The sequence below is a fragment of the Cotesia glomerata genome, linkage group LG5, assembly GCF_020080835.1.
Source record: "Cotesia glomerata isolate CgM1 linkage group LG5, MPM_Cglom_v2.3, whole genome shotgun sequence".
Lineage (NCBI taxonomy): Eukaryota > Metazoa > Arthropoda > Insecta > Hymenoptera > Braconidae > Cotesia > Cotesia glomerata.
In genome coordinates, this window is record NC_058162.1 from 9,414,066 (window position 1) to 9,431,412 (window position 17,347).

At 31.3% G+C, this 17,347-nt stretch overlaps 1 protein-coding gene across 6 annotated transcripts in view; it reads right to left on the minus strand.

Moving 5' to 3' along the window:
* Positions 1 to 5,846: 5,846 nt before the first annotated feature.
* Positions 5,847 to 17,347, minus strand: part of LOC123265109 (RYamide receptor-like) — a 172,842-nt gene continuing 161,341 nt past the window's right edge. For 2 of the 6 annotated variants that reach the window (XM_044728742.1, XM_044728743.1), the window contains exons 6-7: positions 6,827 to 7,070; positions 5,848 to 6,558 (exon numbers count right to left, since the gene is read on the minus strand). In XM_044728742.1, coding sequence (XP_044584677.1) covers positions 6,359 to 6,558; positions 6,827 to 7,070 — 444 coding nt within the window. In that variant the 3' untranslated portion in view covers positions 5,848 to 6,358. Of the gene's footprint in view, positions 6,598 to 6,826; positions 7,071 to 17,347 lie in introns of all 6 variants that reach the window. The other 4 variants (XM_044728744.1, XM_044728747.1, XM_044728746.1 and 1 more) reach the window with 4 other exon arrangements.

A 17,347-nucleotide genomic window follows, 5' to 3' on the forward strand; every position in this document is an offset into this window, starting at 1 on the left:
CTATTGTAAAATATTTGAACTGACAGGGTAAAATATATATATATATATATATATATATATTAGACTGGGCCAAAAAAATTAACTATTTTTTTTTTTTTGTATATCGAAAATATTATTTGGGATGACAAAAAAAAATGTTGTGAGAATTTGAGCCCTTAATATTTATATTAAGAGGTCTATCATCGCAACTTTTAATTTTTTTTCCGGAACGGGTTTTTGTCTCATAACTCCTAAACCATCGAGGTAAATGAAATAAACTTAGATGTTTTTTGAAGCAAATTTAATTGTCTACAAAAAAAGACTGATTGAAATTTTTCGTCAGATGAACCGTTTTCTTATAAACACGCCTTGAAAATTGATAAGATTTCAGAATTTTATTGTTTAACTTTGGAATTTTGTAATTCACTTAAAAATTAGTATCCGGAAAAAATTCAATAGAGATTCTTGAAGGGAATTTAATTTCCTACAAAAAATGTCTCTTAACATTTTTAGCTAAATTCACTCCTTTGAAAGTTATTCAAAGTTAAAGTTGATGTCAAAATAAAATTCTGGTTTTTTTTCGCTGTAAATTTAATTTTTTTGAGCCCATTGAAAATTTTGATCTTTTTATAGATAATAATTTTTATTTTATCAACAGAATTATGAAAAATTTGAAAAAATCATAATATATTTTTATTTATTGGCATTGAAAAGCTATTTTCTGCAGAAAATTGCATTTTCACTGTGTTTTGATAGTTTAAAAAATAACAATCATGTTGTTTTCTCATTGAAAATTATTTACTTTTTATTTAATACAAATTTATCTACGAGAATCCGCTTTGATTAACAACCTCCCCTTACTCCCCTTGTTTCATTTTTCGACATCAATCCACAGTACTACATCTCATGAGATTACTCTCTCATTTTCTCAATAATTGCGTCGCTTAATACAAAGCCAACCGATTGAACATAACCTCAAAACAATATTATTAATTATTAGTATCGTATTATATAGCGCCACGATGTTTTTATTCATCTATCACCATTTCTAAAAAAGACCCCTAGTTCGACCTTCACTTTCGGTATTTCTTACATTCCATTGTTCTACAAATAGAGAGGTTATGTTTTTAGATAACTGTAGCATCTTTCTTCATTGTTAATTGTGGATCGAGCGTCGCTTTTAATCTCAGTATTCGTGTTGTGAGTTGTGTGTCTAATTTCTAGTGTTGTTACAATTTTTATTACAACCTGACTCTCTTTATTTGTTGTGATTTTTGATTACGTAAATATAATTGAATAATATCAAAGAACTGTATCAATATGACAACCATAAAAATTAATTTGATTGGTGTTCCAATAGCTAAAATTAATGGTCGTAAACTTCCCACTATAAAAGAAGTTTTATTATTATTTTTTTATCATCACAAAGTTCTTCATCTAAAAGTCAATGAAAGTGCAAGAAAAACTGCAAATATAGTTCAAGATTGTTGGAAAAATTTACAAATTTTAACCTCCGGGCTTCGAAATACGATTAACAAAATATTTGAGTTTTTCAAAATGGCAATTATTGCAGTGCAATAAGAAAAGAATAAAATCACAAGCTCAAAAACAAAAGAAGTGAGTTTTGAACAAAAAATTCAACAGTTATTTAATATCGCTGGAAAAAACGGTCTAAGAAGTTTGAATGGAGAGATCAACAACTTTTCGGCTCAGAAACTATTGAATCAACCAGAAATTTCTGATAACTCCAGTTCACCGGAAACTTCGAGAAAATATGTTGAAATTATGGAAACCGATGAGATAGGTAGATATTTGGTATTTACAATAATACTTGATTTAATAAAATTAATAACTGAAAAAATAATTGCAATTTATTCTGTTCCCGTAACCGTATACAGAAAAAAAAATTCTTGACTAGAAGGTAAATTATCTTGGCTCAAGAAAATATTAAGGAATATTAAAAATTTCTTTAATGAAGTCAAAGTTTCTTGACCCCAGAAAATTTCTTTTTGCTCCAAAATAACTTTTGTCTTCCTTAAAATTTTCTTGGTGCAAGAAGTTTTTTTTCTGTGTAATTTTTATGCTCAGCATAACTAATTGATAACTAAATATTATGTAATCTTGTTATACTTTGATCACATTTTCTTGTAAATAATATCAAAATACTTTTCAGAAATAGATTTGGTTAATGATAATAATAATAATGAAATTACACCTAGTCAAGAGTTACTAACATCGTCGCAGTCAACTATCAGTCAAATTTCAAATGTTTCCGATTTTGAAACAGAATTGTTGTCTGAAAAAAATACCAAAAATAAACATTATCACTCCAAATTTAGCAGCTGCGCTTGATCGTGCAAATGTTAGCAACAGAAATGCTACATATATTTTGGCAGCTACCTTACAGAGCGTTGGAATAGATCTTCGGAATGTTAATTTAAGCTATAAAACTATCCAACGAAATCGTATACTTCTTCGAAAAGAAATAGCTGAAGGGTTAAAAAAAGACTTAAAGTTCAATGATAATTACGTAGTTCATTGGGATGGTAAATTGTTAAGTGATATTGTTGGCGCAGATGTTGTAGATAGACTCCCAATTCTTCTGACATCGTCTGGCGCTGAACAATTATTAGGCATTCCAAAAATTGGAGCAGGAACTGGAATTGAGCAAGCTTCAGCAGTAAACTCAACTTTGAAGCATTGGGGTGTCAGTGATTATGTCAAAGCGGTGTGCTTTGATACTGCATATACAAATACAGGTAAATCAATACTATTAACAAAGTATTTAGAATTGAGAGATTTTATTTTTCATGTTTGTTTTAATTCATTAATGATTCTATTATTAAATAGGCATTCATCGTGGCGCTGGCGTAGAACTAGAGAATCTTTTAGGGCGAAAGCTCATTTGGTTGCCATGTCGTCATCACGTCATTGAACTACTCATTAAAGGTGTTTTTGAAGTATACTGGCCAACGCAAAATGGCCCAAATGTTTCAATTTTTGGTAGATTCAAAAATAATTGGAACAAGATAGATAAATCAAAATACAGTGCAGGAACTAATGATCCTATTGTTGCTAAAGTACTATCAGAGAAAAAAGACGAAACATTGGATTTTATTGAAAGTTATTCGCTGGTATGTTTTAGTTACATAATATCATTCACAAAAGCACTCAAAAACAACTTTCTTTTTCACTATACACTGAGAGAAAAAATTTTTTTTTAAGAAAATGCAAATAATTGAAAGAAGTTTTCTACATTTGGAAAAAAACAATTCTGAATGAAAATTCTCAAGTTATCTATCTAAAATTGTATTTTTGTTTTTTTATTTTTTTAATCAGTTAAACTATTTTCCAACAAAAAAGTTACTGTGCGAAAAATTTTGATTTCTTCTGCAAAGAAATGAAATTGTTGAAAATTTCCAACATATCAATGTCTTGTCACTAGAATGCCCATATTTTTCAAAAAGAAATTTTTCCTTTCGGTAAATTTAAAAAATTGTGTAATGGAAAAATTTAAACCTTAAATTAATAGTAATTTCCTGGTGTCGATCGAATACAATTCATTTTAAACATAGACAAAAATATAAGTGATTATCTTTAACTCGTAATTTATGTTAAATTAAAATTGATCGAATTTTGTACTTTGTTTTAATTGAAATCTTGTTCTTTTAGTATTCAAAAACGATTTTTAATTATTAATTCTAGATTAAGAAAATCAGTTTTTTTCATTCGTACTCATTTGTTGCAGAAATATCTTCCGAGGAATGATTACCGAGAATTTTTAGAGTTATCGTCAATTTTTTAGAGTTATTCCAAAAGATAATTTCACCTTTAAACATCCAGGAGCGATGAGTCATGCTCGTTGGATGTCGAAGGTAATTTATTGCCTGAAAATATATATTTTTAGGGGAGAATTTAAGCTGACCCCTCATGAATTAACTAGTATTCGCCAAGTATGTATTTTCATAATTGTCATTTATATAAAAGCTTGGTTCACTTCACCTTCTGCTATCTTAGCTGCAAATAATGACTTAATTTTGATGCAACAATTGATACTCTATGATAAAATTAATTCATCTGTATCAAAAGGAGCTTTAAAAAAAATGAGCGATCATTTGTGGTATTTAAGTGACAAATTAGCCATAATTTCTCTATTTGACGATGCTGTAGATCCGGAAGTAAAGAAAAAAATGGTAAAAATTTGAAAAATCGGAACCCTATAAAAACTAAAGCCAGAAAATATGAATTTGACTACAAAACTTACATGAATTTTTACACAAAGATGTAAGTGACTTCATTTCAACAGAATCGTTAACAATTTTAAAAGACTTTGACTTGCCACATGAATTTTTAAGTGAAGAAGTCGACAAGTGGTCCAGCATCGATAGTTTTCAGGAATGTCAACAATTTTTAGTAAATTGGCTGTTGTCAATGATGTCGCGGAACGTGGTGTAGCGCTAATTGAAGATTACAATCAATGCCTTACTAAAGACGAAGAACAGCTCCAATATTTATTACTAGTTATTAGTGAGTATCGGAAAAATTCCCTAATTGCAATAAAAGTACGTTAATTGAATGATTATTCCGTCTTTTTAATTGTTAAATATAATTATAGATGTACTAAAGTTTTATATTGTTTTCCTTATAGAATATAAATGATTAAAATACATACAATGATATTTTTTGTGCTATAAAATTTTTTATGAATGATACAGTCGATGCTCTCTGTATTGGACCTCTCTGTATTTTAACCGCTCTCTGTGTTTGACCACATTTTTCCTCTGTATTTGACGAATTTACACAGCTCTTATGGACGAGTCAAGTACAGAGAATGGTCCTGGACGGGCGAATCAAATACAGAGAGCGTTGACTGTAATTTGATTTTGTTTCTTATTGAATGTGTACTATATCATTGATGATTAATTTCTGCTAAGCATTCGTATTAAGCGACGCAATTATTGAGAAAATGAGAGAGTAATCTCATGAGAAGTAGTACTGTGGATTGATGTCGAAAAATGAAACAAGGGGAGTAAGGGGAGGTTGTTAATCAAAGCGATTCTCGTCGATAAATTTGTATTAAATAAAAAGTAAATAATTTTCAATGAGAAAACAACATGATTGTTATTTTTAAACTATCAAAACACAGTGAAAATGCAATTTTCTGCAGAAAATAGCTTTTCAATGCCAATAAATAAAAATATATTATGATTTTTTCAAATTTTTCATAATTCTGTTGATAAAATAAAAATTATTATCTATAAAAGATCAAAATTTTCAATGGGCTCAAAAATTAAATTTACAGCGAAAACCAGAATTTTATTTTGACATCAACTTTAACTTTGAATAACTTTCAAAGGAGTGAATTTAGCTAAAAATGTTAAGAGACATTTTTGTAGGAACTTAAATTCCCTTCAAGAATCTCTATAGAATTTTTTCCGATTACTAATTTTTAAGTGAATTACAAAATTCCAAAGTTAAACAATAAAATTCTGAAATCTTATCAATTTTCAAGGCGTGTTTATAAGAAAACGGTTCATCTGACGAAAAATTTCAATCAGTCTTTTTTGTAGACAATTAAATTTGCTTCAAAAACATCTAAGTTTATTTCATTTACCTCGATGGTTTAGGAGTTATGAGACAAAACCCGTTCCGAAAAATTAAAAGTTGCGATGATAGACCTCTTAATATAAATATTAAGGGCTCAAATTTCACAACATTTTTTTTGTCATCCCAAATAATATTTTCGATATACAAAAAAAAAAAAAAAATAGTTAATTTTTTGGCCCGGTCTAATATATATATATATATATATATATATATATATATATATATATATATATATATATATATATATAGTTAACAAACAATATTGTTTATTATTATTAACTGAGCAATCTCTATTAATTAAATGTAATAAATGCAAAAAGAGTCCGCCTAGTGACTAGAATTTCTCGCGCGCGTGTGTGGGCATGCGCAGACTAAGTGCCATTTTATGATGACCTAGCGCCATCTTATGATCAGATGGTTTTCCGAGCATTCATTACATAACATCGTGTACATTTTGAGATTATGGTGCAATATTCAACGTTCCGTAATGTAAAAAATATTTTAATTACTTCAAAATTATATGTGCAATTGTTCTCTTCACTCAAGATCTAATTAAACATCCATCAAAACTTTCTAAAATATTAGTAAAGTTTTTTAATAAATTTTCGTTATTTCACACCACAATTATAAACAAACAATTAATTAGTTTACTTATTAAAAAATAAAAGCAATCAATTGCTTTCAATAAACTTTGTAATTAATTAACAGATATAATTTTTCTTAAAGAAGAAAAGTTTTATAAAACTTAATAGCTGTTTCTAATTTAATCCAATTAAATAGATTCTTCTTGCTGGCACTCGAGCTTCTTAAAATGTCGTTGTGATTGATTATTCGCAGGCTTTAAATCACCGTATCGAAAGCTCGCGCTTCTTGCAGGCATTCCGTAAGTAGATCCGCCTTTTCTTCGTACACTCACGTAAGTCGTGCACGTATTTATGCGCTTCAATCCTGAATTATTTGCACTGTCGACTCCTGAAAAATAATTTTCTTGTCATTTCAAATTGGTTGTACCTGAAATTTAAAAAAAAAAATGGGAGTTTTAATTTTCATAAGCAAAATTTCGGCCAACTAGTAAAAATGACAAATGACAAAATATTTAAAAAAACCAACATGAAATTAAAAATTATTATCAACAAACCCAATAGCTGTGATAATTTTTTTAAAAATTACTACCAATATATTTTATAGAAAAAACGTTCAGAGATGCTAGTAAATATAAAACCCAATAGTAAAATATTACCTGTCATTGCCATACCAGGAATATCACTATGATGATGGGTATTAATACGTGAATCATTAAAATACCTTCGTAATCCTGGTATTCTACTAAGTGCTGTTATGAAGCCTGATCTAAACCTGGCATTCATCCAACAATATATCACAGGGTTGTAACAAGAATGTGACATTGCTAGCCAGTGAAGGGTCGCCCAGGCGTATGGTAATCCTTTCCAGGCCACGAATTCAGAGTTAGGGTCCATGAATAACTGCAACAAAATATTTTCCTTATTCAAATTTACTTTCATAAAGTTGTCCATGATATATTTTGAATCGCCTTTTACGCAGAGTTTTTAATTAGAAAATAATCATTACAAGAGCAAATTTTAAATTGACAATTTAAATTTTTAAAAGAGTTGATTGTTCTGCAATAACACGAAAAAAATCATGTCAAAATTATTTACAGAAAAATTTTTTAAAGTTATAGTTTTAATTTATTCTTATTAAGATATAACTGTAAAAGTTACATTTAAAAATGTAACTTTTATATTATAAAAAATGTCAGCTTGAAAATTTATATTTTAAATTGCAAAAAATGTAAATTTTACTTTGTAAATAATGTAACTTATACATTATAAGGGTGCCCGTCATGAACAACTCGGTCCAGTACAACTCCGGTCAAAACAACTCACCCAATATAACTCCGGTAAAAACAACTACTGTCCAAAACGACTCTATGCCAAAATAACTCCGGACAAAACAACTCCCGGCAAAAACAACTCCTGGCATAATAACTCTATGCCAAAATAACTCGGTACAAAACAACTCATGACAAAAAAAAATCCGGAGGAAATTACTCCTGACATAAAAGAAATAATTTCTGGGGATCCAGGGGCGAAGCCCCGGCGGAGGTTGGGGGGGCAGAGCCCCCCATTTTAGTTAATTAAATTTTATTAATTTAATTAATTTTTCATATTAACATTAATTATTTTAATTAAAAAATTCTTGAGTTCCAGGGGTGCAGCCCCGATGGGGGTTGGGGGCGGAGCCCCCCACTTTAATTAATTAAATTTTACTTATTTTAATTAATTTTATCTATCACTATTAATTATTTTAATTAAAAAATTCTTGGGGTCCAGGGGCGCAGCCCCGGCGGGGGTTAGGGGGCGGAGCCCCCCATTTTAATTAATTAAATTTTATTAATTTAATTATTTAATGAAATTATTTGAGATTTATTCATACTATATGATGATGATATTGATGATGCTGATGATGATGATGTTATTGATGTTGATGATGATGATGATTATATTGATGATGATGATGATGATTATATTGATGATGATGATGATCATGATTATGATGCTGATGATGATGATCATGATTATGATGCTGATGATGATGATCATGATTATGATGCTGATGATCATGATGATGATGATTGATGATCATGATATTGATGATGATGGTGATGATGATGATAATGATTGATGATATTGATGATGTTGATGTTGATGATGATGATGATGATGATGATGATGATGATGATGATGATGATGATGATGATGATGATGATATTGATGATTCTGATGATGATATTGATGATGCTGATGATTATATTAATGATGATGATGATTATATTAATGATGATGATCATCATGATTGATGATGATGACGATCATGATGATCATAGTGATGTGTTTTTTTAATAAATATGTTTGTGCGAATCGATTCCTGTTCATTGTATACGTTGTGAAGAAGGTATTATAAGCGGGGAGGCGGAGGGGTGTGACGAGCGACGGCACCGCGGGCCTCATCGACGGTCCGAGCAGGCCACCGCTACCGTGACCGCGTCGACTGCCCGTGCTACGGCATTTATGTATTTAGTTTTAGTTTTGTTTATGAGTTGAATTATTTTGTTAATTATTAATTATTATTGGTTATTATTATTTTTATTTGTTATTAATTAATTATTAATAATCATTGGAAACGACGTTGAAAAGTAAAAAAGGAATTTGTTAGTTCGCCATCGTCGCGATAGATGGCGTCGCTTGTTCGCTCGCAGTAAAAATCGCCGAGATAATATAAGCGAAACCGCGTCGTGATAATTTTTGTTCTTTCAAAGAACAAAAATTGACTTTATCTGAAATTAATAATTGATTAAAATATTTCGAATAAATTCGAAATATCCAATTAATACCCGTGTAAAAAAGTTGCGGGATTCCGCCGGTAATCCGCAGGTGATCCGCTGAATATCATGTGGAAGTCATATTTTGACACAAATAAGAATTCTAAATGAATTCCGGATGAAATCCTGATGAATACACAAAGATAGTATACTGTAAAAAATTTCGGTGTAAAAGATGGACCCAGAGACTTTTACACCGTCGTGTAAGTGTGAAAAGTCGGTGTAAACACTTGTGTAAATTTAACACGGTGTAATTAACTGTTTTACACTATTCCGTGTTATTATTTATAACTCTGGAATTCCATCAATTATAAGCTATAATTATGTGACTAAAACTTATACTATAGTGAAATTTATCTCATAATATAGAAGAATAACTAATTAACAACATCCCCTTGTCAAAAACCTCGATTACTTTTTGAGTTTCTCGTAATTATCATTTGACTGAGTGTGAGTGGTGGGACATCGAAAAATTCTTCTCTCTTACCTTGGTATACTTTAAGTCCAATTTCAGTTCGATCACTAAGTTTAAAAAATACTTCCCTCTCAATAAAAATTTATCCTACAAACATTCAATATTATGAAGAATTAGACTGTTTACCTACGTAGTAAAAATTTTTTTTATTGTAATTGGTGGGACAGACATTTGTGACTGGTGGGACAAGTACAAAATGTCTACATCAAGTTGTTTATTAAAAAGGCTGTTATATTATTTCAACTCTAGAAACATTATTGTATATATATTTAACTATAAATTATTTAGGATAATTAAAAAAAACTAATTAAAAAACACAAATAAAGGATTTAGCATGCTGGCAACACGATCTTGATAAACTTAGGTGTTAATTAATAACGAACATAAACAAAATTTGTTCTTAAAACTAGAATAATAAATATGTTAGTTAATAACAAACATTTTTTACAGTGTACAGAAATATAGTTCTAGTGATAGATTGTTCAAAAAATTTTTTTTGCTCGACAGGCAGAAAGCGTCAACTTTCAGCCCGCTGCGCTAAACAAAGTTGCCGCTTCCTGCCTTCGTCCAGCAAAAAAATAGTATACACTCCACGGGAAATAAATAAGAAAGCCTCAGATCATATGTTTGTTGACATCGGCTTTGCCTCGGACAACAATTACATGTGATCTGAGACATTTCTTACTTTACTTTCATAGGTGTGTAATATACTAATTAAAACATCATTCAATTTCAGACGTATTTACAGGTCTTATAACAAAAAACGTTTCAGGTTCCTGCTCAGTATCATTTTCTATGACAAAACATACAGTGATTAAATTATTAATTTCTGTTATTGTTAATAATTCAGACGAATCGACAGACAAATTCATAAAATTTTCGATCTCACAATACGGAAACACAGAGCGGATTGATTCACATGGTGTTATTATTGCATAAAAGCTACTGTTCTCACAATTCACAACACATTTGTGGTTATAATCACAATAACAAATTTTTATAAATTTTGTTATAATGCCAATACAATTATTTTGATTATTACAGTAAATTACTACGGAAGAATTTGTTTTTTTATCGCGTTCATAGAGTTCTGAGTCATAAACCATATTGTTTTTAAATAAACGCATAAACGTGAAAACTTTAAACGGTTCCTGTAAGCGTTCAGTCATTAAAGCCCTCACTTGTTGAATTGACTCGTCACACTTTCTCAACTTTCCTAGAATGAAGCATTTTTCGAATATTGGAACAAGCTTGCGCCTTCTCAAATAAATCAGTTCTAACTTCTTGCAATTCTCTGCTACATCACGACTTTCTTGTTGTGCTTCGGATTTGAGCTGTATAATATTATTGAAGACTGATAGAGCAGAACATACTTGTAATTGGGCATACCGAGTTCCTTGAATAAACCGTCTAAAAGTTCCGTTGAGGTCTTCATACGCAAAACACGACGTGTAGGGTAACGGACCGAATTTACGCACAGCATCAGGAAGATGAATCAAACAGTGTAAATTACAAGTCATGTGGGTTAATCCGTACAATCGTTCAAACTGGGAGATATATATTTTTATGGAAGTATTTGCTATTAAGATCATTTTTTTGCTGATAGAAGGATAACTTAAATAACTGACAGCAAGTACTAAGAGTTGGTGATGCTCTAAGTACTCTTTTCTCATAATCGAATGCAAAAGTGGAATCGAATAATATAATAACCACTGTTTCCATTCAGATGCCTTCCAATATTTATAGTCGAAAATAGATCTTGTTAATCGTGAAACAAATGCTGGAGGGCAAATTAATTTAATTTTTTTATCAACCCACTCTCGATGTTGGTAAAGCGAAAAAGGAAAGTTTTTGTACTGTGCATCAAACCATAAACTGAATATTTTCCGTACAACTCCTAAAAATATACAGTGCATTGAATCTACCACAGTAGTATTATAAACATCATGCACTATTTGAGATAAAACTGTGGGACCTTTTATTCCATCGACTTCATTGCCAGAGATGAAGGCTTTCCTCCCATCACTGATAGATTCCGCAGTGTTTCTAAGTTTTAACCGTCGCTGATACGAGTAAACGCGTCTCCTATTAAAATTTTTACTCTTGATCTTGCAGTGGCAACACCCAAACACTCCTCGATGTCCCTTCATATTTAAAAAAGCAGCTTTAGCAGGAAGATCACACGTCCCGCAAATAATCATGCCTCTAACTTTGACTCTGTGATTCAAATCAGCTGGTTTGCACCAAACACCTTGAAAAATTTTCGTTAAATCGTTCCGAAAACTGTCTACAAATAAATTTGGCTGTGGTTTAGCTCCAAACCAAAGACCAGCTAACAATAAATTTTCTTTTTTTGTTCGTTGTTGAAATGTCAGTTCGTTTATCGTTAAATAAAATGGCCAGAGACTGAATTTTGATGATTTAAATAAAGCTACTCCGTCAGTATTCCACGTGAATGAAATATTTGAGGGATACGATAGAAATCCATTGTTTTTAAATAATGATTGATAAACTTCCCCATCCCAGATGTCTTCTAAATTGTTTTGCACAATTTTTTGCCTATTGAACCGACTTTGTAATAAATTATAAAAATTTGGACGCCGAAAGAGATTGAAAAGTTGCGATATCAGAGGGACTTGAATGAAATAACTTACTTCGTTCTTCTTTTTACATCTCCGACAATACCCTTTTTCATTGTTTAACTTCAGAAAACAAACAGAACAAAAAAAATGTCGTTGAAGAGGTGTTTTCATGTTTTTGAAGAATTTTGTAAAAAAGTATAATGTTTTGATGCAAAAATTTGGTTTTATACAATGAACATTGATGAGAGATAGTAAATCGGCCAAAAGCACCTTAGTAACTTTATGACGAATCATGAACGTCAAGATACAAAGTACACTTTCGCCTAATGTAAGCGGAGCATTTTCATAAATAGGGTCATTTAAATGTTCATTATCGAAAGAAGCCCCTGCCTCGTCATCGTCAGTTGAACTATCACTGGTTTCACTTTCAGTAAATTGACTATCATCTGAGCTTTCATTCCATTCACTAACGTAATTTTCGGACGAACTGTTAGAATCAGTTTGATCATAAGTACCGCTATAAGAAGAATCGGAGCTACTACTGCGAGTATCGTGATTGTTATGACAATCAAAATTATAATCATCACCAACCCTACTATCTTCATAATCACTATCGTTCGTAAGACTCTGCTCATCGTCTGCACTAGCAGCGTATTCACTTTCCGAATCAGAAGAGTATTCGTTCTCGTAACGAGGGGAACATTGGGACTTGGAAGTATAGGAGTCTTGGCTTCTAGAAGAATCGGAATCGCTGGTATACTCGTATTCATCATCTGAAATGATCATAAAGGTTTAAGAGTTTATTTTTCTTAAAAAGATTCTGAAGAAATATTCCCAACATGTTAACAAATAAAAGGCTTGAATATTTATTATAGAACACATAAAAATTGACATAAAAGTATCATAAAGTTGTTCTAAAATAATCATATAAGTATCTGAAAATTGTCTTAAGTCTCCTGGAATTATCATAAAGTTGGCATAAAAGTATCCTAAAATTGTCATAAAAGTATCTTAAAATTATCATAAAATTATTCTGAAATTATAATGAAAATGTCATGAAGTTGTCCTAAAATTGTCGTGAAAGTATTCTAAGATTATCATCGGATTTTCTAACATTGTCATAACAGCATCATAAAGTTGTCATAAGAGTATCTTTAAATTGTCACAACAGTATCCTACAATCAACATGAAATTGTCCTAAAATTATTATGAAGTTGTCTTAAAATTGTCGTGAAAGTATCCTAAAGTTGTCCTAATATTGTCATAAAAGTAACCTACAATTATCATAGAGTTGTCCTAAAATTATCATGAAGTTGTCATGAAATTATCCTAAAATTGGCGTAAAGGAATCCTAAGATTATCATGGAGTTTTCTAAAATTGTCATAACAGCATCATAAAGTTGTCATAAAGCTATCCTAAAATTATCATAAGTGTCCTAAAATTTTCATAAAAGTATCCTAAAATTATCATAAAGTTGTCATAAAGTTGTCCTAAAGTTGTCGTAAAAGTATCCTAAAGTTGTCCTAAAAGTGTCCTAATATTGTCATAAAAGTAACCTACAATTATCATAGAGTTGTCCTAAAATTATCATGAAGTTGTCATGAAATTATCCTAAAATTGGCGTAAAGGAATTCTAAGATTATCATGGAGTTGTCTAAAATTGTCATAACAGCATCATAAAGTTGTCATAAAGCTATCCTAAAATTATCATAAGTGTCCTAAAATTTTCATAAAAGTGTCCTAAAATTGTCATAAAAGTATCCTAAAATTATCATGAAGTTGTCATAAAGTTGTCCTAAAGTTGTCGTGAAAGTATCCTAAAGATGTCATAAAAGTGTCCTAATATTGTCATAAAAGTAACCTACAATTATCATAGAGTTGTCCTAAAATTATCATGAAGTTGTCATGAAATTATCCTAAAATTGGCGTAAAGGAATCCTAAGATTATCATGGAATTAATTATAATTAATTTCTAAGTCCCAGCGACTATTTAGTATGGGAAAATAATTTTACGAAAATTATTCATTCCGTATAAAAATTATTTTCTAAGTGTCGTGGATGAATTAGTATGAAAATGTAATTTGAATGAAATTAATGTAATCTGTTGAATTGTATTGAATGAATTTAATATTTAATTTCGGAAATTTAAATAAAAACTTAGAAACTTTCGGGGATTTCCCAAAGTTTGACGGCGAGCGATAGGTGGCGATAATTCGCCAATAATTTTCGCTGTTAGTAATAATTTTCGGGTTGATAAAGCCCGAAAATTATCCGCCGTTGAGCAACCTTTCTCTGGGGTTCATTTATCGTCTAGAGACTTCTGGCCGAGGAATTAGAAGAGGGTCCACTCTTCCTGGTGCGGACTACCACAGGTAAGTGAACTTGATCTCCTACGAGAAAAAGCGACTCTCCACCTGGAGGCCTTCAGCCAAAAGGTGGCAACCACAGCCGATTAGGTGGGGCGAGGTGGATTTTATTCACTCTCCTCTTGGGAATCGCGAAGTAGGACCTGCGGGGCGGCACTAGTCACCCGTCAGGAATCGGGCACCAGAGGGCCGACGGAAGGGAATTAGCGACGCGTTTTTGTAAACAACGGGAGTATGATATTACCGAAGTCGGTAATGATATTAGTAAACGCCGTGTATGTATGGGTTTTGTTTAATTAATCGCCGTTATTGTAAAATGTATAAATTTAATGTTTTGTTTATTAGAATAAAGAGGTTCTGTTTTTGATAATTATAATTAAATTTTCGAGTTTAATTAATTTAGATTTACCCTCGTTAGAATCCTGGACTCCGGCGAGCTTAAATCGAGCCGGGGGTAAAAATACGTCAAAAAGTACCCGTTACAACGTTATAAGTTGAAATTATTACTGAGTTTATGCTCTGAGTCGTTTTGTTCAGAGTTATTTTGGATGTGAGTTGTTTCGTCTGGAGTTGTTTTAGTTCCGAGTCATTTTGTCCGGAGTTGTTTTGGTCTGGAGTTCATTCGTCCGGAGTTGTTTTAGTCTTGAGTTGTTTTATCCGGAGTTATTAAAGTCAGAGTTGTATTGTCTGAGTTGTTTTGACCTAGCACCCATTATAAGTAATGTATAATTGACATGTAAAACAAATGTTTAATTTCCATGAAAAAAATTTGAATTTACACGGAAAAAAGAAAACTCGAAAAATTACAGTGTAACAGGGTAAAATTACCCTGCATCGATAAGTCGCCAGAGATCGATAACTATTCGATTAGCACTGGTGCGCCTCGATCTTCGGGCCTAAAGAGAGAGTAGGAGGGGGTAGTTTGGGGGTTATTATATAGGTGAGCCGAGCTTTGCCAAAGGGAGAAGTAGTGTAACCGCCAGACAGTGTGCCACACAAAATCAAGAGGGACCGATCCCCGGAGTAGTTACCTATTGACAGAAGCCAATAACATCGAGGACTTCAATCTCCAGTAGTGAGTTAGATCGTCGTATATTCAAAAAGGTATCAGTAATTACTCTGTGGGCTAGGAGTGGACGGCGGGGTTTATATTCGGTTTACTTCTTCTCTGATTAATTGTTAATTAATTATTCTCAATATAATTAATAATAATTCAGTAATTATTTGATCGTAATTATTTCATTCGTTAGTTGCCGTTGAGATTCCTCAAGGGGGTTTATACCCGAAGACTGCTCAAAGACCTTGCGGTGTTAATTGTCGTGAGAATTTATTTTATTAATTTACTCGATTAACAATTTTTAGCATTAAAAGATCGGTTTAGTTGCATTTATTTTAATTAATAAAATAAAACCGAGAAATCAACCCTCGAGAAAGTTCCTTTGTCTTCTCACGGATCGGGCAAGTGTCGGTCGCATTTTACAACGCAGTTAACGTATACCCAAGGTCAAAGTCTACTACGCACTAACGAATACCGGCGTCCATTTTGAGCGCGCAAATTCCTGGCAATTATTTTAATTGACAATTTATTAAGAACAATTGAATTATTATTAATTAATATTATTTGTTACAAGGAAATATTTATTTAACGTCATATAATTTATTGAGAATTGATTTATTGAGATTTTGGCCCAACTAAGAGTGATTTACCCGTGGATAATTTTTCGTTAATTTATTTTATATTGAGATAAATTGTTTATAAATTATTTATTTAATCGGAAAATTTCACGTGGTCATTTTATATTGAACTTAAGTTCTGGAAATTTACTTAATAATTCTAATTTCATCATCTTAGAAAATTCTTTAGAATTTAATTAACAAACGTGGATATTAAGTCCGGGAATTTTAGTTAAAATTATTTGATGAAATTTTACAAGAATTAATTTTATAATTAATAATAAAATTACGAGTTAAATTGGAATAGATTTATACGTCGAATGTTTCGGAAAATTTATTTAATGTTGGATATTGAAGTGATTAAAATGGAATAAATTTAGGCGTCGGTTTTTAGTTTAGATTTTTGGAGATTAAATTGTTAGTTGTGAAAATATTTTACAATTTAATTGTTATCTAATGACTGAAATAATTAAGTAAAATTTAATGTAATAATTTTCTGATATTAAATTTTTGTAATAACTTTTATAAGTCAAAAAATAAAAGTAAAGTAAAATCAGAGTGTGTGTGAGAATTGTGCGGGTTATGTGTGATAGAGAGTGTTAATAGTGTAATAAGTATTGGTAGTCAGGTGGACTTAAAATCAAGTTAAAAGCGTGTGGAGGTAGTTTTGTTCAGTTGTCCGGTGGACTTGTAATTTTAAGTTTAGTCTTAGGCAGGTGTGGGAGACCGTTCGTTCGAAAAAGCCCAATAGTTTCAGGCAGGTGTGGGAGACCGTTCGTTAGAAAAAGCCCAACTAGGTTAATCAGGTTGTGGGAGACTAAGTGTGTGATTAAAAGTTGTTAAATTGTTTTGTTAATAAATTTTTGGATCCATTGTTAAATAAAAATTTATTTATTTCAGATCACCTTCTTCCACTCTATCTCCCTGTAAGATAAGCTCAGCTCTGGTTCCGGTTCCAGGAACCGTGATTAAAAATCCTGGTGGCGCCAGGATTTATTTTAGTAGCCATATTAAAGCAAATTTTTAGGGAGTTGGGAAAGAACGGATAGGGGAACGGGGGGACCTACTCAGTGGGAATTTTTCCGTAATTGAAAAAATTATCAAACAGCCCAGACTGGGAATTGAACCCAGATCTCTCGGTTACGCGCCAAGGGCTCTACCAGTTAAGCTATCCGAGACAAGTCTTCGGATATATCAATTAATTTAATTTAAGGAGCCAATTGAGCGGCATAAAAACCCGTTACAACAGTATATAATGCA